Source organism: Pleurodeles waltl, chromosome 1_1 (assembly GCF_031143425.1).
Source record: "Pleurodeles waltl isolate 20211129_DDA chromosome 1_1, aPleWal1.hap1.20221129, whole genome shotgun sequence".
NCBI lineage: Eukaryota > Metazoa > Chordata > Amphibia > Caudata > Salamandridae > Pleurodeles > Pleurodeles waltl.
The window spans coordinates 322,412,829-322,438,993 of NC_090436.1; the positions used below are offsets into that span (position 1 = coordinate 322,412,829).

The 26,165-nt window shown below is 43.1% G+C and overlaps 1 protein-coding gene across 2 annotated transcripts in view; it reads right to left on the reverse strand.

Annotated features, from left to right (window-relative positions):
- The window catches only part of LOC138284067 (3',5'-cyclic-AMP phosphodiesterase 4D), a 1,206,532-nt gene that overhangs the window by 419,065 nt on the left and 761,302 nt on the right, over window positions 1–26,165 (reverse strand). For both annotated transcript variants that reach the window (XM_069222486.1, XM_069222477.1), the window contains exon 2: window positions 21,255–21,446. In XM_069222486.1, coding sequence (XP_069078587.1) covers window positions 21,255–21,446 — 192 coding nt within the window. The remainder of the gene's footprint in view (window positions 1–21,254; window positions 21,447–26,165) is intronic.

Consider the following 26,165-nt stretch of genomic DNA (forward strand, 5'->3'; position numbering starts at 1 on the left):
CTGACGGCGGGACTTTGGCGGGCGGCCTCCGCCGCCCTCCAAGGTCAGAATGAGGGCCTATGTCTGGTGCGCGATGACTTGAGTTGCACCAGAAAATTCTGATCACACACGATGAGTTACCAATTCTGCACCTCCCTGGAATGAGGCACAAAGGCTGGTGCAAAATGACATGTGTCGCACCAGACAGTTCTGGTCACACACAAGTAACCAATTCCGTACTTCCCTAGAATGTGGCACAACGTCTGGTGTGCGATTACTTGATTCACACCAGACAAGTCTGGTCACACACAGAGGCACAAGTTAAGTGGTGCCACACAAGGTAGAATGCGGCACTGCTACAGATGCGCCCCCAGATCTGAGGGTCGCAACCTGTTATTCGGACACCGCACACAATGAGCATGCAGTAGGCATGTTGCACAAGAGAAATGTGGCTCGACTGGTGAAGTGGGCCACGCGGGGTTCCACAACCAGTGAATCTGCTCACCACCAACAACACACTCATGCGTGTCATGGCCCCACGATGAAGGGCCACACTTGACTGCCAGCAGTACTTTGAGGGAACCACACTAGTCAATCCAGTCTCCAGGCACAACACTTGGATCCACACTCGCATCGCTACTATAGGATGGGATCCAGCAGACGATGTGGGCACTTAAGAGGGCACCGCTCTCCAGATGTCATGGGTAGAAGGTGTAAGCCGCTCCCTCGCTGGAGGTGTTTGATGTCCCTGAGACCTCCACCAAAGAACAGGGGGCAAGCCAAAAGGCCATTGGAGAGTACACTTCGGGGTGCCACACAGCAACAGGCAGTCAGCCGAGGTCAGCCATGATTCAGAAAGAATGCACAGTCCCTTCCAAGGGCAGTAATTACTCCTTGTGCATATCAGATTTCTCTAGCAGTGTGCACCACACAGTCCAGTATCTCCGGTCCTGTGTCCCTACAAGTGTATCTCTCCTTTGCTGCAGTGTGGCACCAGTCATTATACTGTAGTGTGCCTTTGAAGTTGGGGGAGGTTCAGTTGGTTCCCCTTTGAACCACAGATATCTCCCCTAAATTTTAGTCCTATCTGCCATGGGGCTGTGGAATGCAGATCTTAATCTTTAGTGGGGCCATGATCTGGCACCGAGAGGCCAAGTGTCAAAACCTCTCCCTCCAGTCTATCCAGCCAGGCCCTCAAATGGAAGACGTCTGTTGTTCCAGTTGTGTGTCCATGTTTTATATCTGTCACTGGGGAATGCACAGATGTGCTCACCCAGCCTCCAGTGTGGACAAAAGTTAAATATAAAAGGCACATAAAGAGTGTTAGAGCATAGAAATACCCACTTTCTAAAAGTGGCATTTCTAAGTTATTATTGACAAAACCCTCTTTATCATGGAAAGAGGTTTGTCAGGATAAATCCAATGATAGGAAACATTATGAGGATGCTCTACTGCAATCCACTATTGCAGCTTGGAGTAATTGTAAACTTTCCCCATGTTAACCTATGGGCAGAGTAGCTCTCATGTGTAGTAAAAAACACATATGGGTATTCTTCACTTCCTGGGCATACATGCCCTTGTGCACCTACAAGCCTGCATTGGAAGGCTGGACACGTATAAGAACACCATAGGTGCAAGTGTGCACATACATGCCTGCTATGGCAGCCTCAATACTTGTTTAAAACACCAGTGCGCATGCATGCACACACTGCCCAGCACCACTTCCTAACATATGTAGGAAGGTGTGCATGCACTTTCACACTGTACTTACAGTGGGAAAGTGTCCAGGCCCCTAAGGTCACTAAGGGAGACTCAGCAAAACCAAAACCTACTAGAAAAAGCAAAAATGTTTGAGGAAACACTAAGTCAGGTCTAACAGTTGTATACCATTTTGATATTTGCATTGCCAGGATAGCAAGTATTATGTCAGTGATTACATGATATGCACAGTAATTATGATTTATGTTGTCTTTTTCCTTGGTCATCAGTGGTATATACAATATAGAAACATATTTTTATATACAACCCTGTGTGGATCTCTTTTCTGGTGTATTCACTGTGTTACTGGTGTGGGTGTGTTGTGTAAACACGTTGCACATTGCCTCTGGGAATAAGCCTGACTGCTCTGTACCAAGGTACCAGGGGTTGAGCACAGGTTATCTTTGGTGCATAACTCACTTGTCCTGACTACAGTGGTGGGTTCTGCCTGGATTAGGTGCATACCCTAGCGAACCACAAACCCCATTTCTAACAGTATTCATCGGTTGATTTCTATCTGGGGTCTAAAGAAGTGAACCCAACCATAAAGATTTGCATAATTGTTACAAAGAGTTACTTATCGGTCTCTGTTGGTGATGCTTACATTCTCTTCCTTTTTGCTTTGCTGAGCTTGTGTCTAAAACATGACGGGATTAATGCGCAGTAATCTGGTTCATGATAGCAAAACTACCACTCCTTTACCAATCTTTATAGTCTGGGAAAAGCCTAAAAGAAAACCTTAATTGTTATCACTCTCTCTCATCCATCCTAAGTTATCTCAACTAGAGCAACTGAAAAATCTTAATTGGTGCCATTCCAAGTTCAAGGAAAGCAGAAACTGAATATCTTTCCAATTAAGATTCTGAAACACGTTTTTTTACTGTGAGCTCATCTGTGAGAAGCAGGTTAAGAGTGCTTCTCTGGCAAGATTTCCCGGACCCACTGTTAGTGTACTGTGGGTAGGAGAAGAACAAGTTACTTACCTTCCATGACTTTCTATTTGGTAGATATTTTCTTCAGCTACAGATTCCTGATCTTAAACTATCCCCCAGGTATCATCCCAGATCCAAAGAACTTTGTAGCAGTTCTCCTGTGCACTGATTGGTGGCATTTTGGGCACCATACTGACTCCATTCCGTCCCAGAAGTGACAGAGCGGAGCTGCTTACATCAGTTTTTATCTCTTTTCTATTCCACTCGCATAGACGCAGAGCAAGAACAATTGTCAGCTTACTAAATTGGTACCTTGGTAAAGGTTAAAAAGAGCCCACTCCACATATTAAGGAGGTGGGAGAGCAGTGCAGCATCTGCGATTAGATAGAGTATCCACATAAAGTAGTGAATACAGAGGCTAAGTAACTTATTCATCTGATGAATACTTCCAGCAGCAGATTTCTCAGCTTAGAACAGATAACAAAGAAGTACCTTGCAAAGGTTGAGAGCCTGTGGAGTGGACTGAAACCAAAAAGTCTTGGAGAATCGAGCGGGTGAAGTGTCCTTCTCTTGGGAACTGGCTGTCAAGGCAGTAGTGCTTTGTCAACATATGCACTAAAGTCCACGTTGCACACTTTCCGGTGGGCTCCTCATGGACTGTGGATAGCAGATCTTGATCCAGAGGACTAGGCATGGCAGAAGAGTCCTAATTTTTACAGCCTTCCCTTTCTTTGCTCCAGAAAACCCGACAAAAAGCTGATTGCTTATTCGATGGCCCTGGGTACTGTTGGGTACTGTACATCAAATAGTCAATATGTTAGTCGTAGTGCTGATGTGGAGTTGGGGATGGTGTGGTCCTCAAGAATATATGAGGAGATGTGTCCCTTATCATAAGACGTAAAGCAACATTTCAATAACAGTCAATAAACAACGCTCACTTAAAAAGAGAACTCAAGCCCAAAAATTTAATAAACCATGAAGGTCTTTTTAAAATAAATAAATTGCAATACAGAAGCCAAAAATATAGTTAGTCTCAATAAATCAGTTGTAGGATTCGTAAATTAATTGCCACGTAGAAATCTGGATTATAGACTCACTCCGGAGTGAGCAGCAAATCAATAGATAAAACAGGCAGCATAGTTGTAGAGTCCAAAGACGTCTGGCTCACCCCCAAAATCACGATTTTTAATAATACATTTTACAGTAGAAAGCAATGTAAATTGCACAGTTAGCATATGGTGAGCAAATGTAACAATACATTGTCAAAGCATAGTACGGCATTATTAAACCTCATATATGTTGCCAGCTTCGTAGCACTATCACCATAAATGAACAATACTGTAATCCCTCTGAACTAAGTGTCAGAACAAATCTGGTTACATAAACAATGAAAAGACAAATAAATGATTAGCCTACAGTAAGTGAGCAGGAAGCACCCTGAAAAGTAATTAAAGATTTACTCTTTAGTTCTTCGTCAATAAAGAGCTCCACTGGCTTCCCGTCGACAAAAGGGTCACCTTCAAGCTCCTCACCCACACACACAAAGCACTCCACAACGCCGGCCCCTCCTACCTCAACGACAGACTCAACTTCTACACACCGACCCGCCAACTGCGATCCGCAAGCCTCGCCCTCGCCACCGTCCCCCGCATCCAACGAACCACCTCTGGCGGCAGATCCTTCACCTACCTCACCGCCAAGACCTGGAACACGCTCCCTACCTACCTCTAACAGACTCAGGACCTACTCGCCTTCAGAAGACTCCTCACGACCTGGCTCTTCGAGCAGTAGCAGTCTCCTACAACCCCCCTTCCCCCAGCGCCTTGGAACCCTAACGGGTAAGTAGCACGCTTTATAAATGTCTGTGATTGATTGATTGAACAGCATGTCTTCATAAAATATCAGAACACTTTTTGCTGCATGTAGTTTCAATGAAAAATATAAACGCACAATGAATTTTATGGATGCTCCTACACAAGAGGGGGTCAAGATTGGCCTATGTTAGGAAAATATAGTTTTGTAATTTTTACACATCACAGCATTATCGCTTCAATTACAAAAAGGTTAATTTTAATAAGCACATACAATTGTAATCAGAAATTAGCTGTAATAGTGTAATCAATGTAAAATACTCAAAGCTCTTTGGGGTCCAATTGATGGAGCCTTTCAACAAGTGCTCTTGCAAAAATTCCAACATGCAATATTGTTGACACTGTATGTTCTCAACAGTGGTGATAAGATCTACCCAGGGCTTCACCCACTGAGTGAATAAGCCCTGTCCCAATCTGGAAAGTAGGTGCCACATGTGATCTGCCAGACTGTGGGCCTGATTTAGATCTTGTCAGTAACAGTCCCGCTGTCAAGTTTTCGACTGAAAACCCATCTGCCACCATGACGGTCCGCCCGCTCTATTTAGATAGTGGCAGTCCCACAGACTTTAACCCACCTGAATCTTTAAATCTTGCGGCTCCACCAAGCATTCCCATCCACGTCAAAGACGCCATAGAGAAGTGTTGCTGAAGGCAGGACTCCAGCCACACTAACCGCTGAGCAGATTTGGATGTGCCATGCCGCCAAAGCAAAAGTGGCGGGCCTACCTCCACTTCTGAGTTGGCAGATTGGAGGAAAAGGGGGTGAAAACTCACCTTTTCTCCCAATTCTACTTCTGTTTCTGGCTCGATACACAAAGGAAAGGACCCACTGTCGCTACTGCCATGGGACCACGGAGAAAATACAACCCCTCATCATTGGACACAAAGGTAGGCACAGCAAATTGGATAAGTGTGTGGGGGGGTGGGCACTGCACATGAACACGGGACCACTGAAGACATGTACATATCACAGTAATTTTGTGAATTACTGTGACATGCATATGTCAGGTTCACGCATGGGTGAGACATGGATGGGGATACACTGGTACACAACACATATTGCACACGTACACAATTGTCATTATGGTGCCACTATTCAACGCCAAATGAATGCTGACACCACAATGATGGTACATTCACACTTATCAACTGTGCCAATGTGGGCACATTGCAAGGGGACTTGTACCTGTCATGTTGTGCAGCAAGTGTTGTGTCTGACTCAGTACATGTATGTGTGTGTGCAATGCAATTGGCTGTGTAAGGAGGAGGGAGATGTAGAGGATGATGTGGTTGTGTTAGTATGTATGTCACTTGCATATGGCATGGACGTTGTTGTGGATGTTTTGTGTTCAGTGTTGTGTTGATGCATGCAACATTCAGGTGCATGTTGTGTGGAGGTCGTTGTCGTGATGTGTTTAGGGTGTGTGTGTTTGTGTAGATGTGACTGTAGTTGTGTTTGTGTCGTGTGTGGTGTCACTAGCGTGTGTATGGTGTGTCACTAGTGTGTGTATGTTGTGTCATGGATGCACATCAATATGTGTTTGCAGCATGTATGTGTTGTGTTGGAAAGGCAATGGATATCAGAGTGTATGTGGTATGTTGTGTCCTGTGTGATGCAGGGATACACATATGTGAAGGGTAGAGTGTGCAACTTACCTGTATTACGCAGCCACTGGTATTGTCTGATGTCCACTGGGTCCAGCAATGTCCCCTCTCTGTCATTAAACTACTGTCGGTCCAACTGTAACATCTGAATATGGCCTGCAGAAACCAGCTACCTGACAGTTAAGAAGAGCGCTCCATAGTGGTGGTCTTTGGCTCAGCTGCAATACTTCTAAATATGGTGGGCGGCACACATCAACTTAACAATCTTTCGGCCCGCCACAGACGTGGCTTGGCGGTAACACCGTTATGATCTAAATCAGGCCCTATGTTTGCTCAGTTTGTCTGCCCAGGTATTTAGGGACTCAGTCAGGTAGTTGGTGACCACAAACATTTTCTGTTGTTTCAATGACCTCTACAGGCACAGAACCTCCTGGCATAGTACTCAGGACCACACTCTGTTCTGTCAGCCACCACTGTAGGTCTTGGGCTGGCTTCTCTGCGGCCTGGATGGGGCCAGAAATGCAGTCTTGATGCTGGGCCCACATGTATCCCCTGGCATTTTTGCAAGGAGGATGCACAAGGCTGAACAGCCTCAGAGCCATCCTCACTGAAAAATGAGGATAATAGCCTGAATGTTGCAGTGGGAAAAAATGCTTTGAACTCCACCATGTCCAGGATCACCCAAGTGAACGGAAGTCTCTGTGATGGAATCAGGTGGATTCTTGGCTTGTTTATGGTAAGTGCTAATGATATTAGGAGTCCAGCTATTGTCTGGAGATAGCCCACAGCTGACACTGGCAAGCCTGGTTTTAGCAGCCAGTTGTTGAGGTGCAGGAAGGAATACAGGAACTCCTGACTTCCATAGATGGGCAGTAACCACCATCATTACTTTCTGAACACCCAAGGGGACCGGAGCACAGCAAACTGAAAGTGTTCCTGACCAACCTTGAACTAGAAGGAATGTGAGTGGGATTTCAGAATGGGTATATGAAAACATACATCCTGCAAGTCGCAGGGCACCATCTAATCTCCGTGGCTAGGGCAGAAAGAATTTAAGCAAATGTGACCATTTAGAATTTGTCCCTTTTCAGAAAGACATTCAGGGGTCAAAGGTCCATGAAAGGTCTGAGGCCCCATCCTTTTTCTGTACAAGAAAATAGCAGCAATAACAATCTCTGTCTTTCTTCAAATCCTGTACCCACTCTATGGTACCTCTGAAGCGCCCAGGCTTACCTTCTGCAGCAGGATGGACAAATGCTCCTCAGAAATGTACTCTGGTGCAAGAGTAATACTGGATAGGGATGAGAGGAAAGGTAGGGCATAGCTTTTTTGAGCAATCTGAATGCCCCATCTGTTGGACATGATAGATCACCAACCTATAAGGAAATGTTGATTTGTGACATCACCAATTGGGAATGAGCTGCCTATATGCCATCCCATGGAGTAGCCCCTTAATTTAAAGAATGGGTAGGGAAATTGCTTTGGGGTCAACAGCCCATGGGAACACACTGTAGCTCTACTATGTCTAAAGCATTACAGAGCAGAGTCTACCTTCTCTCTGAAGCAGTGAGACCCATCAAAAGGTATGTCTATTAGCGATGCCTGTACTTTGCCAGAGAAAAGACTTGATCTCATACAGGTGTTTCTGGAAAGCCCAACACGGGCACCAACTACCCTGCCAGTGCAGTGTTTGTGGTATCATCTAAGCCAACTCCAGAAAGATTGCATTGGCCATGTCCCAAAGACGTGCATATCATCCCAACAGGCCAGCTGTGTTTATAGATGTCACTGTCAGGCTGGCAGAGGGAAACATTTGCTTACTAAATCATCTTTTTGGGGGATTGGTCAGAAATGGATTAGGATTCATCTCATTGGTCAAAGGATGGATGACAAGATGTTATAGAGTACAGTACTTCATGAGGAAATGTGAGTCATCTGGCACCAGCCTATGCAGCCTGGCCTCTTGCCAAACAGTTTCAACCAGGTCACACTGGTCAGCCATCACAATATCTGTGAAGACATTATTCATCATTAAGTGGAAGCAAGGGCTCTGATACTGATACTGCAGGCTGCAAAATGTCTGTCAAAACATTTGTATTAAGCTCAATAGAGGGCAGCTGTAATTTTAGTACTTCAGATGCCCTCTGAACCACCACTGCAAATGAGGCACCTTCTAACACTGGATGCCCATGTGATGAGCCAAGCTCTTTTTCAGGGGAGGTAGCAAGCTAACAGGTGTTTTGTAAATCAAGATATAAGTCATCATTAATATAGTGAGGGTGGAGCAAGCCAACCCACTCATCATTCTCATGAGAAACCTGAGGTTCACCGTGTTCTGGCATAGGATCGGAGTAAGACCCAAAAAGAAAATGGAGCCTCTGCTGATAGATGTATGTGGTTGAGGCATTGAATTAGAGTCAGGCTGCATGACAACTGACTGCACTTTCATAAATGTATTGCATGACATCAGTTGGGCATCCGACATTAGCTTCAGACCTGGATTTTCAGATGGCATCCTTAGAATCAGTATTGTCCATTGAGGCAAAAGGCATCATCTCAGGCATTGTGTAGAAGTTTTTACAGGAAGTCTGTATGAGCCCAGTAACTGGTCCCACTTGGACAGACGGCTTGAAGAAAGACCTTCCGAAAGTAGACTGACTGGAAGCCCCTGTGGTTCCATGGGGCCAGCAAGTACACAAGAGGGAGCCTGGAATTGCAGCATGGCTGCTTTGAAAGCCTCAATCTTCGGTGGTATCGACGCTGGCCAGACGACTCAGGGCATGTTGAGACCAACTGAGGAATCAATTCCATGGCCAGTGACCTTGCGGTTTTCCTTTGTAGTCAGAGTAGGTTAATTTTCTTATGCCTGTGCTCAGACTTTACTGGACGATTTCAAGCAGGAAGTGGAGCGGTCAGGTGAATGCCCCGGCGATCCGACTATGACTTGGAGCAGCAACAAGACTTGTGGGAAGACTGCAATGTCTTCTTGTGGTTGGTGATGTACAGCTTTACCTCTCAGTCTAGAAATTGTCTTCAGCTGCATTAAGACACATTTGTCACATAACTTTGAACCGTGTCTGGAGTACATGCGCCTAAGGCAGACCTAATGCAGATCTATGACAAACATCTGCTTCATGGAGTTGCAGCACAGCTTGAATCCTTTTGTTTCCAGTCTTGATATCACTCTCTAGAACACTGTTCAAAGAGTTGTTTGGCGGCACTGGACAAGGGTGGGAATGGAAAAAAAAGGCACTGATGCTTGTGAAAGGATAGTGCTTTATGTGGCTCTGCTTCATCACTTCCTGGGTGGAATGGACACAGCATGAGCCAAATGACGCCACCCATCGCCGTGTAGTAGCACTGCTACAAAATTCAACAGATCCATTATTGCACAGGGAGGATATTCCAATGTGAGAAACATGCAGTTAGAAGCATTAACCAGAAAGACTTTCTTTGGAAAGGTGCTGCCATGTTATCCAGAGCCACAATGATCAACCTTTACCTGCATCTGGGGTACACATGTTGTGGGTAACTTTGAGCAGCCTCTAAAGAGGGTCTCAATGATTGCTTGACTAAGGGTATGCATGATAAGGAAAGGAAATGGAATTGGCCAAAGTTAATTGACCACATAGTTTTGCCTAATCCTGCAGATCTTCATTATCTCCGAGACTTGAATTCAAGCGATACATGATAATCTGTGAGAAAAACATTTTATCGATCACTCCTTGGTTCTAAGCAACATTTACACTCTGGCTACTGAAATTGAACCTTTTACTAACCAGTAGTCTCATGTTTGAGACTTGTCAGATGTGATGGTTAGTCATGTCTGATGAGCCGAACTCAGCAAGAAACCCCACGTTCCGAAATTTCTACGCTTCAGTGCTGCAATAGGTCAAATTCCACGTTAGTCTACCTCTCTCCACCCCCCTCAAAGAACTATCATTCAAAAACAGTAATTACTCAATTTATAAAACATGCAGATTTGCAGAAAATTATTTCTGTGATTTTGGTTAGATTTACACATTGTTGCTGATTTGCAAAACCCTAAAGACGTATTCCTGGAAATTCAATAACATTGTAGCTTTACAGATGCGGCCCTAGTCCTCCATGACATAATGGACAATCCAAGGGACTATGCACTGTGAAAGGAGTCAAAGCACCTAATTTCTTGATTGTTTTTTGTCCATGGGGAAGAGGTTTCTTGTGGACAATCCTTTACCTGACTCATCCATGCAATATTATTTACCATTTCCGAAATATACTTTATCCAGGTTTTTATTGGAGCAGTTTTAGCAGCTTCACTTTCTTCTTGAGGGTGAGCCACGCAGGCACAAATAAAATAGCAATGAAAAGATTGCATTGCCATTTTATTTTTACCTGTGCAGTGTGCACCAGCACAAAGACATACTGGGCGTGTCCTCTGCTGCGGCAGGAGAGGAAGCTTCTTCTGCCAGCAGCAGAGGACTGGGGCAATGCTTTGACTGGACGCTCCAAAGTGTGCATGTCACTTTGGCCAGCTGTTTTGCACTGGCCAAAGTGACATGCACACTTTGAAGCTCTCCACAGAGCTGTCTTAAGACAGCTGAGTGGAGGCCAAGAACAGGATTCTAGGGCTTGAAAAATCGTACAGTCAGGTGCTCTCTTATACTGGTTAACAGCATGAAAGCAGTGTCTGGATTGGTTAGGGGAGCTCTTCCTCTATCGGAGAGAAGAAGATCACGGAGAAGGACACGCAGTGTTTAATGCATGTGTGTAATGCGTGTGTGTGTAATGCACATATATGTGTAATGCATGCAAGTGTAGTGGTTGTGCTTATGTTGGATTTGGTGTTATGGTTTGGGCTTTTGGAGGGGGGTGGTTTACTTTCAGGTTTTGGAGGGAGGGGGTGTTTTTTTATTTTGTTGGGAAGTGGTGGGGCACTTTATTTGCCCGCCACCTTCAAAGGGTACAAGCCGAAGCTGAGTTTTAGGTGAGTATCTTACATGGGACAATTCCTCCAAAATATTTGTGCATACCCACAATTATACAAATTTGAGGGTGGTCGTTACATTCCACCTTCCTTGTAATGCACTCTTTTCTGCCCCAGCCCAAAAGCTACAAGGGCAGAAACTCCATCTTACTTTCATTTAAAAAATAAGTGTAGCTATTTCCTGATCATGTGTTTCAAAATGCAAAATTCCAAATTCCGAATGGTTCATTTGCACACATTACATTTGTGAATCAGTTGGCACTGGTCAATAATTTATCTCCTCTAAAGGAGATGCCGCACTTTTTAAATAAATGTTAATATTTTTCTATCTTGCTAACATTAAGTCTTGCTTTGTGAAGACCTAATGTTCTGATTAGTTATAGGAGTAATTAGGGTTTCTGATGCTCTGCTAAATTTAATTCAAGCAATTTAGTTCCAATTTAATGGACGAGTTATTATTATATTTGTTAACCGTAAGAATTGCTCTGATTTAGTTGGCATCTAATGCTTCTGAATGGAAGCCTTGTGCTTGGATTGCTATAAAAATGTGAACAAAAGCTACTGTATGAAGATATTGTTCTTTTTTGTGAAAGACTAGCAACCACTGATTTTTTTGTTCTGGAAGTTAAATAGTTTGGCTACCATTTGCCCCTTATCCATCCTCTCTCTGACCAGTGACATATTAAACTATACCCTGTAAGGAACCCTTAAAGTGTGCTTTAGAAAGAACATGAGAATCACATTATTTCTACTTTTCAGTACTTCGTAAATATTTGAACTTATGCGTGGACAAAAATAATTTTGGGAAAAACAGGGATAAGCAGCAGCATCCTTCCAAGACAAAGTATTTTCTCAGAGCCATCAAACTGATAGTATCAGTGATGTCTTATGGGTTACAGCCTGCTGGATTGAACCACTGATTAAAATCAACCTCTAGAAGGTTTTATGCAAATGAAAGCAGTAACATTTGTAGGTTTTGTCAAACTTCGCTGAGGGCCTTTGTCATTTTTAGGTCTCAGCACTAGACAGCACATTCACTGTCTTGAAGAGACATGTTCTGTTCAATCTGTGGGTTTTAGCCCGCCCATAGGCTTCCCATTTGCTCGCTCAATCGTCGCCCTCAAATCCCTTGTTCCCGTTTGTGCATGGCATGAATGCGTCATGCATCTTCCCTCCACCCGGAGCATGGACCAAGGACTTGTGTCCATCCGCTGCCCCTGTTTTGGGAGCGATTTTCTTGTCTTGGAGCACGAGTGCTCGTGTTTTCACTAACTTCGTCCTCCGTCTCCTTTTTTATTTTATTTTTAATGCAGCTTTAAATAGTGCGAACACCTCGCGAAGGTAATATTGGATCACTTTCATTTTATACAAAGATGCACTTATTATTAGAGTGCTTCCAGTTACTTTACAGAAGAACACATTCCTTTTTGTAGGCACAGGGAGATTGAGTGTTTTGCCCAGTATCACATGATATTGAGCCGACGCTGAGGCTCAAACCCAGTTTTCCAGCTCCACAGTCTGCAACTCTGGCCACAACGCCACATCCTTGCCTCCCGTTGCCTAGGACGCTGCTGCCTTGGGACACAGAGCAAGAAGCTGAGGACCCTGTCTGGGTGGTGGTGACCCTGTGCAGGCAGCGCCGCCTAGTGGTAAATTCCTCTATTCTAGCAGCTCTGAAAGCACCACCTGAAGACACTTGAAACCCCGGCTGTATGTGTCCCAGTCGCAGTTCCACTCTGTGCCAGAACAGCCCAATATTGTTCTTTATGTGTTTTACGGGACTGTTAAGCCAGGGCCATGTCAGCAAGCAGTATATATGCACACATCATTAATAATGAAGGCGCTGTATTTTCTTCAAGCTGAATTATTAACATTAGTGTATCTAAATGTGCGCCACGGTTATAGAGAGTAATAAAAATATTCTGCGACTCTCACTGAATAAGACAGCTGCATGTGAGAGCAACAGAGCTCAGTGATTCACACTGACTTAATCACGTTTTTCCAAATGCATTAGAACAGAAGTGTTACACGCGGAATGAGGGAAACAAGAATATGCAAGCTGTGTCTTTTGTGTTTTTTTTAATAAACTCAGCAGAGGCTCTGAATGCGCCAATTGTACATTTCAGTGCAGCAAGAGTACCACTGCAAGTAACTGCTCCCACGATTGCCAAGGATCACAGTTTGGTCAAGCTGGGTAGCCGGGATTTCTGTTAGCCTGTTTTGGAACCACAATTGACAATTAGTAAAATAACTATACACCCTACCTCAGTACATTAGGTTTTGTGATATTTATGTATCTATCTGTATGTCAGAGATCCTTCTCACACACATACACACATACACATGTAAGCATGTAGTAAATGCTTTTATTTCCTTAGGTGAAGGGGTGTCCTGAACCTTGGACAGCACGTGCGATACACACCTGCAAAGCAGCTTTCCAAGACTCTATAGACACATACAGTTGTGATATCAGAGCAGGCAGACATATTTATGAAGCAACCATACAGCTCACTTCACCGATTTACACATGTTCTTTGCAGCCAAAGGGATGGTGCGCTTTCAGTTACTTTACACAGGGGCACATCCATTTTTTTTGCAGGCACAGAGAGATTAAGGGACATATTTAGGATCTCCTAGCATCTCCTCGCACCACATTAAGAGTCATTTTTTTTTTTACACTAATGTGGCCCAATGAGGCCAAAATTGGAGCGCCAGATTTACAAAGTGGCACAATTCATGCATTGCATCACTCTGTAACTCCCTGCACCACATTATGCCTGCTCCAGGCACAATATGCAAGGGGGAGAATCCCCCATTAGGGGGGGGGGCAAAAAAATGGTACAAAGAAATCTAAAAGATTTTGGCGCTAACCCTAAACAGTACATCAAGAGCATCAAATATTCTGACGCAATTGCCGTCGTGCCCTCCGCCATGGTGCGCCGTATTTTAAATACAGTGCACACATGGTGGCAGTAGTGGGGCGCTAAGGGGTGCAAGGAAAGTGGCGCTGCACTAGGTGCAACACCACTTTTCTCAAATCTGCCTCTAAGTGATTTACCTACAATCACAATATGTTGAACCGACGCAGAGACTCGAACCTGGTTTCCGAGCTCCACAGTCGGCAGCTCTGGCTGTAACGCTACTATTTGCTGTAGATACCTAAGGTCCCTGTCTTCCTGTCTTAAGGAGCAGCCATGGGCCTTGGGAATGGCAGGTGACTGAAGTGGTGGCTGGAAATTTTAGGAGGGTGGGGGTCGGGCGGGAAGCACACACACTCTCATTCATTCACACATGCACGCACGCACATCCATTCACAACACTCATCAACATTCAAACATACATGCATGCATCAAACATTCATTTAAAAAACACAAACACACTTAAATTCAGCTAGGTAAGCGCTGTTTTGCGTCAAAAAGTATAAATATGGGCCCAGGTGTCTACTGTGAGGGTGTAGAATGGCTGTGAGCAGGCCGGGTGCTGGCATTGAGGGCACAGGACATTAAGGTAATAGGGCATGTTTTGGGACGGATGGCCATTTTGCCCTGCATCAAACTTAGCTTGTTGGCTGTTAGTGGTGATCTTCATCTCAGGGACCTGAGTTGTTGCTCTTGTATAGTTTGTTATTTAGAATGTCGAGAACTAGTTAGCTGTTGAAACATATATATCTTATTCATTTTAGTCATAGGTATGATTTGTTGTATTTATAGTAGAAAAATCGCCTACGTCCATTGTCGAGGACACAGCTCAGAAATACTTCAAGAAATATAGAAGGGAGGGAATATTTCAGTGTATGTCAGTAGTCAGCTGTGGGTGATGGCCCACATGTATTTCAGATGTCTGTGGCAGTGGTTAGTTATATTATATATTCTGTATTCAAATATTTCTGGCTAAACTGTTTTGGTCTTTAATCATTTATTTATTTAAGGGCAGGAAATGTATTTGATGGAACTAAAAACCATTTAATTTAGATTTGTATTTATGTAGAATTTTAGCCCTTCTAACACAAAAGCTGTGAATGAGGGCATTAGCAAATGAGGTGGTCACGCAGACATAGGTGAGTGGTCTTTAATGATTTGGCTGGTAACAGCAGGTAAGAGCCAGAGCTTGACTGGTGCTGTTGTTTTCTGGTGTTCGGTTCTGGCACTTATTTCACAGGACCAGTACATACTTAAGGCAGTTCACCCTATGGGCTTGTTGTCAGTCTATTTTTTTTAAAGCAACATGAGCAAAATGCTCAAAAATTCAACACACGATGCAAACTGATAGTAGCAGGGTGCTCAGGCTGTCCCTTCAGCTTTGGGACACCCAGTAGAGTCCACACTTGTAGGACTGTAGTGGTCAGTAGGTGTCGGTGGCACTGGTATGTAGGACGCTGGCAGGGACCTGAAGTGGCGCAAGGAGCAGCGGCCTCCAGAGAAATATCTTGGGTCCTGGCACTAAATATTTTACAATTTATAAACCACGAATGTAGACACTGTTTGTGTATTGGAAATTAGGGCACAGGGAAGAAGGTGTAAATGAGTGATATACCAGAGAGGAGTAGGTTATGAAGAGAATCTGGTTAAAGGGTTCATAGATGACAGAGATGTGCATCACCTGCATTAAGCAAATCTATTTAGCTAATTAGCTATTTACACTGATTGCAAAGATGAGTAAGTTAGGAATGAGATCAGGGATATTGTGTACATCTTGCAAATCTGATTAATGTCCTAGTGAGTGTCTAAGGTTCTTTTGAACTCGTGACAAGGAAGGTATATTACATCTGTAGGGAAAGGATGGGCCATACATGGGGGTAAGTTATTCAAAAGATTTAAACTTGAACAGGGCACAGAGAGACATGGGTAGAGTCAGGAATTGAATTCCGGCTGGCAATAAAGTGCAAGATGATGTGTAATGAGTGACTAACTGGAAAGGTATGCAGCCTGCAAAACCAGAACAAGAGGTCTGTGCTGTGCCCTTTGTCTGGCTACAAGCCAGCCTGCTTCTCGTCTGTGTGCAGAGGAGAATGATGGACAAGGCAAAACAATAGTAGGGGTGTAGGGAAATCTATGGGGGAGTGAGAGTGAATATTGTGGGAGTCTCTGTAGTAAGTTGTTAAAGTAGCCCAGATTACTTATTACTAAGATGTTGGTCAATGACTTGTTATTGGAGAAGGAAAGATGTTCGATTGTTTCCAATACTGATTATTTGAAATCTGACTGCAGTGGCCGTGAGGACTGCATACAGGGGTTAAACAGAACCTCCTAATCCAATGATAAAAGAAAATTAAGCAGAAGATAACAGCAAGAGGGGGGTGTCTAGGGAGAAAAGAGGGTACCGGACCCTGTGCAGAACATTGAGGGGCACCAACGGGTAAGAAGATAGAGGAGAAAAATAAATAAGGATCAGCCAGTTAGATAAGGATGGAAATCTGCACCCAAAGTGATGCTACCTGGAGTCATACGCGACACATATCCTCCAGGCATGTAATACTCTGGCATGTGTGAAGAAATCGCTCCCATTGGTCATTCATCTACTCATTCCCCTTTGCATGATATTAGAACCCCTGCTGTTCTTACCTATTTTTGTAACTTCCTAACACACCCCAGCTTTGTGTTAGACTCCTTACAGCAGAAAAACTGCATCCAACAATTTGTATTAAAACCCCACTCCACTTACCCTCCTTGCCTCCTGGCATCCTCTGGATGAACTGACCAGCGCATTTGTTAAACATTAATTAGATTTAACACATTCTTTCCCATGTGAAGCAATGTACAAGCAGGTAAATGCAGTGGTGCTGGAACAATTTTCAGAGCAGGGGAGCTGCAATCAGTGTTACATCATGGAAGTCATATAGATTGTGAAATAGCTTCTCACCAAGAACAAGTGTAGTAAATGAGCCACACCAGTTCATCAGGAGAGTGGTAAAGGCGCGCTGTAGCTAGTGGTGTATTTTGGGGCACACTGCCACAAATATTATACTAAAGCGTGGTGTGGTGGCGCACCACCATTTACAGACAGCACATCTTTGACTGGAAAAGCCACACTCATCTTTGATTGGAAAAGCCACTGAGGCCCATATTTATACTTTTTTTGCGCTGCATTTGTGTCACTTTTTGATGCAAAAGTGGCGCAAACTTACAAAATATAATTAGAATTTGTAAGTTTGTGATGATTTTGCGTCAAAAAGTGATGCAAATGCGGCACAAAAAAAGTATAAATATGGGCCTAAATTTGCACAGAAATACAGTTGGACTGACAAAACTATATAGTACACACATGGTAAAGTGTGGACATTGCCTTTCAGCAAATATTTACCATCCGCAATTAGTGTATTGATTTGCTCTCATCCTACTAAAATATTTTTTTCCATCACAAGTTAGAATTACAAATAATGTGCTTCATCTGTGTTTTTCTAACTGTTGAGCTATTTTGAAATATGTTTATCGTTCATTTACATGTGTTTAAATGTTGTGTGTTGGAAAAACTGCCATCGTAGTGCTTTGCATTGTCCTTCTACCCTAGCAAGAGTTTCAAGTATTTCACTTTGTAAAGTCCACCAATCTTGGTGTTAAAAGAATGAACAGCTCTTTGCCAGAAGACATGGCCTAGAATGTGTCCTCTGTCTTTGAACGCCCAGCAAGTGTTACAAGTGAAAGACAGCATTTAATGGCATCTTTATTGCTCATTCTCTTTCTGAGCTCCAGCATCTTTATTCTGGGAGTGCTGCAGCACCGACTGGCCCCCAACTTACAGCGCCGCTTGTTGAATAACCACCATTGATCAGAAGCACTTTTGCTGTGTTATTGAGCAACATTACGACCTTGTGCCAACTTGTGCTATGTGTATACTTTCAGTGATCAATACTGTGTACAATGATTCAAATGTATTTTAATTTACTAAGTAGATGAATGATCGTAGGAACAGCATCACTCTTGCATCAGAAAAGGTCCCTGGAGATTGTATCTTGCCTTTTGTAGATCATGGGCAGTGACCCCACAGTGCATTCTGGGTAGAGAGCAATAAATACCTCTCCCAGGAGGACATCTCTGCTCCAGCCTGGTGGGCTAGGTTTTGTACTTTTGTAAAAAGAATGAGTGTCGAACATTTCCTCCTGGCAAGAAACAGGTCTGAAGATCCCACTGAGGCACTGCTTGCCTCACCCTTCCAAAACTAACAGAATGAGTGTCACTTGACTTGATATCATTTGGTCAATTTTAAAACCTGTTATTTATAGCCTTAAGAAACTTCAAAACTGTAACAGCCAGGGAAATAGGAAAACAAATTGAAATGTGTATTACATTCGTACACTAAATGTGCACACCATTGCAGCATATAAAGCATGCCTGTTCTAAAATGAAGGAACTGCGGTTCAATAATCCGACTGCTATTTGTTAGCTTGCCAACCTTGTGGTGATTTTAAAAACAAAATGTTGTAACTAGAGTAACATGCTTACATATGGCAAATGTTGAAGGAAAATACTTTGCTAAAATCGTTGACTAAATCAAGCTTTTGTGGGCTCCTTCTGAGTCTCCCAGTATTTTGGGAGGTATTGCTGCACTCATTAAATTTCGCACCTCCAGATGCCATATTTATCGGGTGTGAAATTGCCCATCTCCATTCTGGGTTTTGCACTTTTTCGTTCTGAGTTACAAAACGTGGCATGTTCAGTGTTTCCAATGTAAACATTCTACCAGGTATACCTGGTAATGCTTGAACAGTGAAAAAGTGCAATATTACTGCACAGGTTGTTACCCCAATTCGGTCATGACTGGAATAAGAACTTAACGTCGACCTCCAGCTGTTTGCACTATGGAAGCACAGGTGGGTACGTGAGATTCACTGTGATGTCCCTATAGGATCAAATGTTGTAAGTTACACTACACCTGTGCGTGTGTGTTAACTTCTGAAAGCGCATGTATCAAATCAAATTCCTCCAGGTTTAATATGTGCAAAATATGTATGAATGAATGAATGAATTTATAAAGCACACAGACGCTCCTAGTATCATGCGAGCGCTAAAGACAACAATACAAAGGTGACCGTGCTCAGCGAACAAAGCTCAAAGCAGATGAGGATAGCACACACGCGCGGCCAAGTAGGAAAAGGAATAGCCTCCCCTTCTGACCTGCCTCCCCCTCAGAACCACACAGCTCTTGCTGGAGAATAGGGCTGCAATCTAGGTGTCAGATACTGGGGGGCTGCCAAAAAAACTCCCTATGGGCCAAATCTAGCGACTTATAAAGAATTCTACTCTTTACAGCAGCCAGTGCAATTATCACAAATGAGAGGACATATGTGTGCCGCAAGCAAGTCCGAGAATGACCCCTGCAGGAAGACCAAGATACAAAACATTAGCGTCCGGCCTAGAGGTGTTCAGAGCATGAACCAAAAGACTTTGGAGGGTAGCGAAGAAGAAAGATAAGTTTCTTTAAGGCCCGAGGCAGTCAAAAGCATGTGCCCACCACAACAGACAACTGTAGTTGGAATGACAAGAGATTGCTAACCCTCACCCCTAATTTGTTTGCAACCAGCGAAGGTAGTAGCGGGGATGCGGGGTGTAGCCACCAGTCAGCTTGAAAAGGAAATTCTTTCATGTTTAAAAATATGCAAAATATGCATCACAATTATTAAACAAAAATGTATCAGATGACTAAAGCCTTTACAGCATGTTTTTGTTTTATAACTTTTATGCGAAGCATTCCTTCTGCCAGATACATCTAGACTGCCCAAGAGGGACAGTGAGCGTGAGGGACTGACACAGACAGGGTGGGAAGGTGGGGAGGGGAGAGCGTGCCTCTCTCTTAGGGTCCCCCTGGGCAAGCAGAGGCCTGGGAGGGGCGGTCAGAGGAAGAGAGGGGTGGTTCTTAGTGGTTTGTCTAGGTCACGTGGTGCCTCAGGTGTAGGGGTGACACCTGGCCAGTTTTTTACCAGCCTGTATTTTAAAGTCGCTGCTGGTAACAGTATTTGGAAAAGTAGTGGAATTCGGCATTTTTCCTTCTGAACAATAAGGTCTAAAAACCACCAACACACAAAGAAATAATTTAGAAAGTATTGGAGAGCCGTGTGTAGATCGTTTAAAAAGGATTCTTAGAGTAAACAGAGGGTTGATGGGCACATTACCAGATATTTACAGTATCCACTGATTTTTGTCGTCTTTACAGTAAACTTAAAATAACGTTTTGAACTTCCTTTTACTTAACTCCAGCTGAACAATATACTGCTTTCCTGTGTACATGGAACAAACATATGCCTAGTGGACTTCCCCAGCCCCGTTTAATCAACACGCAGCTGTTTGGTCCTTATAGACCGTACAGACAGGAAAAGCAATTAGGCTGGGTCAGCAGCGCAGAGATCTAATTACTTGTCTACAGCATCATAGTTCCTAGTGGCGTCCTATTTATACAGACAATGTCCTGCTTTGGTTACACCTAAGTGTTTTACATGCCCTGGTGATAAACAAGCCCATCACATGACCAGAGTGGGTGTCTCCATGAGCACACACAGAAGCATCCCCCACCTTTCCTCTATTCTTCATTTCAGAATATACGGGTATTTATGTAATTCATTCATACAGTGTCAAAATTCACCTCAACAGCTCTAGGGGAGTTCTTACACCCACTGTGGACTCCTGGTGCGGTGACATGGCACCTGGAAACATCTATTTACATTACTGTGTCCTCCCACGGTCTACACCTAAAGTGCTGGTCTAACGTTCATATACCCCCAGCTCCGAGGTGCAAACAATCACACTGATGTGCTTTTTCTGCAACAATGCAACCAGATAGTACATGACACATACTGAGCACCGAGAAGGACAAAAACCTGCTGAGCTGGTAATTGCTGCAAAGCACAGTTCTGATTCAAACACAAACTCGCATTTTGGGGCCAATGGGGTTTTCGCTGGTTGTAATGGCGGCCTGTGTATGTAATCTGCAGGTATGTGGTTGTCCTGTCATCCACTTATCTATTAAACATTAGTTATGGTATGCAAATAAATGCATAAAAGTTAAACAAAGCGCCTTCAATGTCTACATAAAATTCCAGAGCACTGGTTTTCATTTCCAAAATAGAGCACTAAACAAACCCTCTAGTAAACTCTCACATTTTAACTCTCACATTTTAACTCCCAGTGTGTTTAACTGAGAAACACTTACATGTCACTGGCTATGGAGGAATTTCTGGACATGGACTTTGGTGACAGGTCATAGTCGCTGTCTGACCGGTACAGGAAGGACTCCCTGCGTTGACTGTGGACAAAGTTGGCCTGTAGAATCAGGCCTGACCCGGGGCTCGTCATGGGATCCAGGGGACTGCGTCCCGATGATGTGCCATTGTCCACATCAAAGCTGCAACAAAAGAAAAGAGCATGTTTACCTTAGAGATGTGACAGTAATTATTGGAACGACGAAGTGAAAATCAGTAGAAAGTGAAGAAAAGGTTTTTTAAATACATTTACCACAGTTTTACAGTTTATGCAAGTTACAAAGAAACCGTGTAACTTTGTAACTTTTGTAAAGAAACGCCGAGTGCAGCGCCACTTTCCTTGCGCCCCTTAACACCCCCCTGCAGCCACCATGTGTTCACCGTATTTAAAATACGGTGCACCATGGTGCAATGTAGGGGTCAATAGCATCATTTTTCATGACGTTATTGATGTACTCTCGAGGAGTAGCGCCAAAATATTGGGGCTACTCCTGCAGAGAACATAGAGGCCCATTATAAATAATGGAAGCCCCCTTTTAACACCTGCTCTAAGCAGACGTTAAAAGTGCCTTACAAAATGATGCAAGGACACCTGTTAGATTTCAACACGCCAGTTTTTTGGCCCCCCCTAATGTGGGAACATCACCTTTGCATACATTATGCCTTGCGCAGGCATAATGTAGCGCAAAGGGTTACAAAGTGGTGCAATGCATGCATTCCGCCACTTTGTGAATATGGTGCTAGGATTTTGGCTTTGTTGGGCCACATAAGGGTAAAAAACATGACACTAATGTGGTGCAAGATAGCGCTACAGGCTTATAAATATGCCCCCTAGTTTCTTGTCACCTTCTCCAAGTGTCTCACACTTAGCTGCCATCCTAACCACTGTGCCACCCATCCCGCTATGTGCCCATACCCGTGCTCTAAAATACTGGTGCCTTGCTGAGAGAAGCTTTCTGGGAGGCTGTGTTATAGCGCTCCCACTAGTCCCTGTCAATGTAGACACAGGACTGACTGGGAGATGGCAGCTGTTGGTGCTGTCTATGGTCTCCGTCCTCCTTCGGGTCCGCAGAAAGAAAAAAGTCAGGAAAAGCAGACATGATGCTGACTGCCAACAGCTATTCCACTGCTTCAGTCATGTGTCTGGAGCCTTAGACAAAGCAGGGGAAAGTTATCCCAGATACCCTAAAATAAAGTGGTGGTGTAATTGAATAAGACATCAAACCAGTATTTCAGTCACTCACTACCTGGCGTTGTGCAACGAGGCCATTTCTTATTTACTTCAGCTTACCAATGGTGCAATCAACAAATTCGAAAATCAGTCCTACCTCAACCGATGGACTGTGGAGCCCACTACTTTCCACACTTTACTTGGAGCATGCAATACACCCAAAACACATTGAACCCCATCCATGCATAGCAAACTTTTATGCTTCTGCAGGGCAAGAAAGCACCGTCACAGCCGAAAAGCAACATGCTCAGGGCTAAATACGTGTACCGAAAAAAAAAAAATTGGCATACATTCCTGTCGCACAGCTGGTCTCAAACCCCAGACGAGGTGAGCCACGGGACAGAAGATTCCAGTACTTAAGGGATATTCCTGATGCCAAGTTCACAATTATCAACAGAAATTATTAGCCTTACTCCAATGTTTGAGAATACCTTTCCCTTGATATCATTGCTTCTGTGTGGTAGGGGCCACATATGGACCTTTGCTTGCAAGTGCTCAAGACTTTCCAGAGAAGGCAGAAGAACTGGGAATGGATATCATTGATATTTGTGAGACTAACCCCCAGTTTATCTGCATTGTACATGCATCACGTTTGTGAACAGCTACTGTGTGGTCCACATAGGGGGTCATGTTTTCTTTGTTACTGCACCCATATGCACCAAACCTAACATTCTCACAGTTGATGTCAATAAGGACATTGTACTGAAAGGACAAGTTGACTTACATTCCTCTTGCCCACTGCACTGTGTTGAATTGTTGCTGAATTGCTGCTGGGGTGCTGCTGTGGCTCAAGTAGCTCACTGTGGTGCAACAGACTGAAGCTAGGGTTAGGTGCGTCAGTCCTGCTACGGTATCACTTTAGTTATGAATGAATGCACCTTTGGTACATCATATGGATTTTTAATCTGATGTAAGTAACTCATATCCTCAAAGGAAGTGTCAATGCCAACGCTGAACAGAGACAAACATTTTGTAAATGAAATTTAATTGAAGTACATTAAATCTTAGGCCCATATTTATACTGTTCTAGTGCCACATTTGCGTCATTTTTTGACGCAAAAGTGGCGTAAAGTTACAAAATATAATTGAATTTTGTAAGTTTGCGCCACTTTTGTGTCAAAAAATGACGCAAATGCGGAGCTAGAAAAGTATAAATATGGGCCCTAATTTATTGGAAGAAACATCGAGGGTAAATGGTAGCTAAATTCTAGCATTCGTAAATAATTTCTGCTTGATGAACTGTAAGGACCTTTGATTTCAAAATAATATTGAATGCTCCCATACTTTAGAGAGGAGTAATATGGATGGGGGAAGACTAGAGATTAAGAAGATTTTTATTTGCATTTTGATGCCCCAGAAACTCAGTTGTGACAAGTGCACGGACACTGGTTCTTGATGACAGAGGCTGTTTTCACAACAAGATGTAACTTTTTATGCAAGAGTGAGGCTGGTTATAGTAGTTTTTATTTACTTTTTTAATGCAATAGAGGAGAGATTGTGTACTAGCCCACAAGCTTACACATAACACATGAAGAAATGAATTATTATTTTATTGGTCGGGCTTTTTAATGCAATAGAGGAGAGGTTCTGTACTAGCCCACAAACGTATACATAACACATGAAGAAATTAATTATTCTTATATTCTTATATTGGTCGGGCTGAAAATATCAGACAACACTAGAAGTAAGTCATCACAGCCTCAATTTAAACCTTTCCAGACACCACAAGTTCTAACAAGAATTTGCAAAGCACTAGGTCTCGCATTTGCTTGAGTTAGAGCTATTGGCATTGTAAATTCATAACTGGACTTTTCTTGCCACATAAATTGGTCAGCCGGCCTCATATTTCTGTCTTTTCCTGACATATAATTCCAGTGGCCCTGCATATAACTAAAGCACTTCCATTTACCTTCTTCCTTTATCTGCAGCAAAAAATGAAAATGTTGGCATTTAGCATCCTAATTGAAATCTGCTATGCTAATTCCAATAGAATATGATATTCACCACCCCACCATCAGCGTTTCTGGCTGTTTAATACAATTCCCCAAATAAAGACAAGGCAGCCACAGAGGAGAAATAAACTAGAAGGGTCACCCAAACACTTCAAGAGTGTTCGAACAGTCATAGTGTAATAAGGATGTTAAATTGGCCTGAATTATTGTAATAGAGAGATTATTAAAACATATACAATTATTATATAAACATTTAACAGAAATAAACTTTTGGCATTAGACTGTAATGCTTAAAACAGCCTCTAGAGAACACCTTAACAAAAATATAATTTGTAAGAAACATAGTCATGTATTTATATTGCGAGCCCCTAGAGAGAAAAAGCCCATGAAAAAACTGGAGAGAGTAATGCAGTGTAACAATATACTTAGCACCTACAGAGCATTTTTAAGTCTAGCAGGCCTATTGCAATGAATACAAACGAGGCCTTTAAAACAAAATTTCTCCTTGCTGTAAAATTAAAGTTGTAGCCATGAGAAAGCTTAAAGGTCACTGAATGGTGGGAGGGGTTATTATTTTGGGGTCCCTACTAACCTAGTGTGGGGACCCAGAGATGATGTAGACAAAAGAGCATTTTTAAGGTGGTCCCTTTGTCCCAAGGGCCACCATAGGTTGCGTCATGAACAAACATGTTTTGTAAAAATAATGCCTTGCAAAGCATTATGGGGTGAGTTTTCATGCTGCTAATATTATAGTATGTTGACTGTAATGCTCAGAACAGCCCCTACAGGACACCACAATAAAAATAGCATTTGGAAGAAATATGGTATTGTGACCATAGAGTCAGCCCTTTGAGAGCCCACCCGCATGAAAAAAGAATGAGATAAAGTAACGCACTGTGACCATATATTTAGCCTCCAGAGAACATAGTGCATTATACATTTTCAAGACTAGCAGGACTATTGCAATTATATTACAAACAAGGCCCACAAAACATCTTCTCCCACCTATAAAACAAAAGTTCCAGCCATGAGAAAGCTTAAAAAGATAATGAATAGTGTTAGGGGTTATTATTTTGGAGTCTCCAGTAACATAGTGTGGGGACCCAAAGACGATGTAGACAGAAACAGCACATTGTGGTCAATGTTTTAAAGGTGGTCTCTTTGTCGTAGGACCACCACAGGCTGAGTTATGATCAAAAATGTTTTGAAAAAGTAATGCCTTGCAAAGCATTATAGTAACAGTTTCCAAGAATATTTTAATATGTGTATATGACAATAATGCTTAGAACAGCCCGTAGAGGCCACCACACTGGAAACAGCATTGTAAGATTCAGGGTCATGTAACTGTATAGTTAGCCCCTAGAGGGAATAGCCATGCAGAAAGAAAATAGCTATAAATAATGCAGTGTAACCATATATTTAGCTCCTCAAGGAAATAGTGCATTTCACATTTTCAGGAGTAACAGACCTATAGCAACAATATTACAAAGAACAGCCCTTAAAAAACAAGCTATTCCCAGCTGTAAAACAAAAGTTTCAGCCTTAAGAGAACTTAAACAGACACTGAATGGTGTGAGGGGTTATTATTTTGTGGACCCCACTGCCCTAGTGTGGGGAGCCTAAAATGTTGTAGACAGAAAGAACACGTTGTCGTGAATGTTTTGGTGGTGGTCCCATTT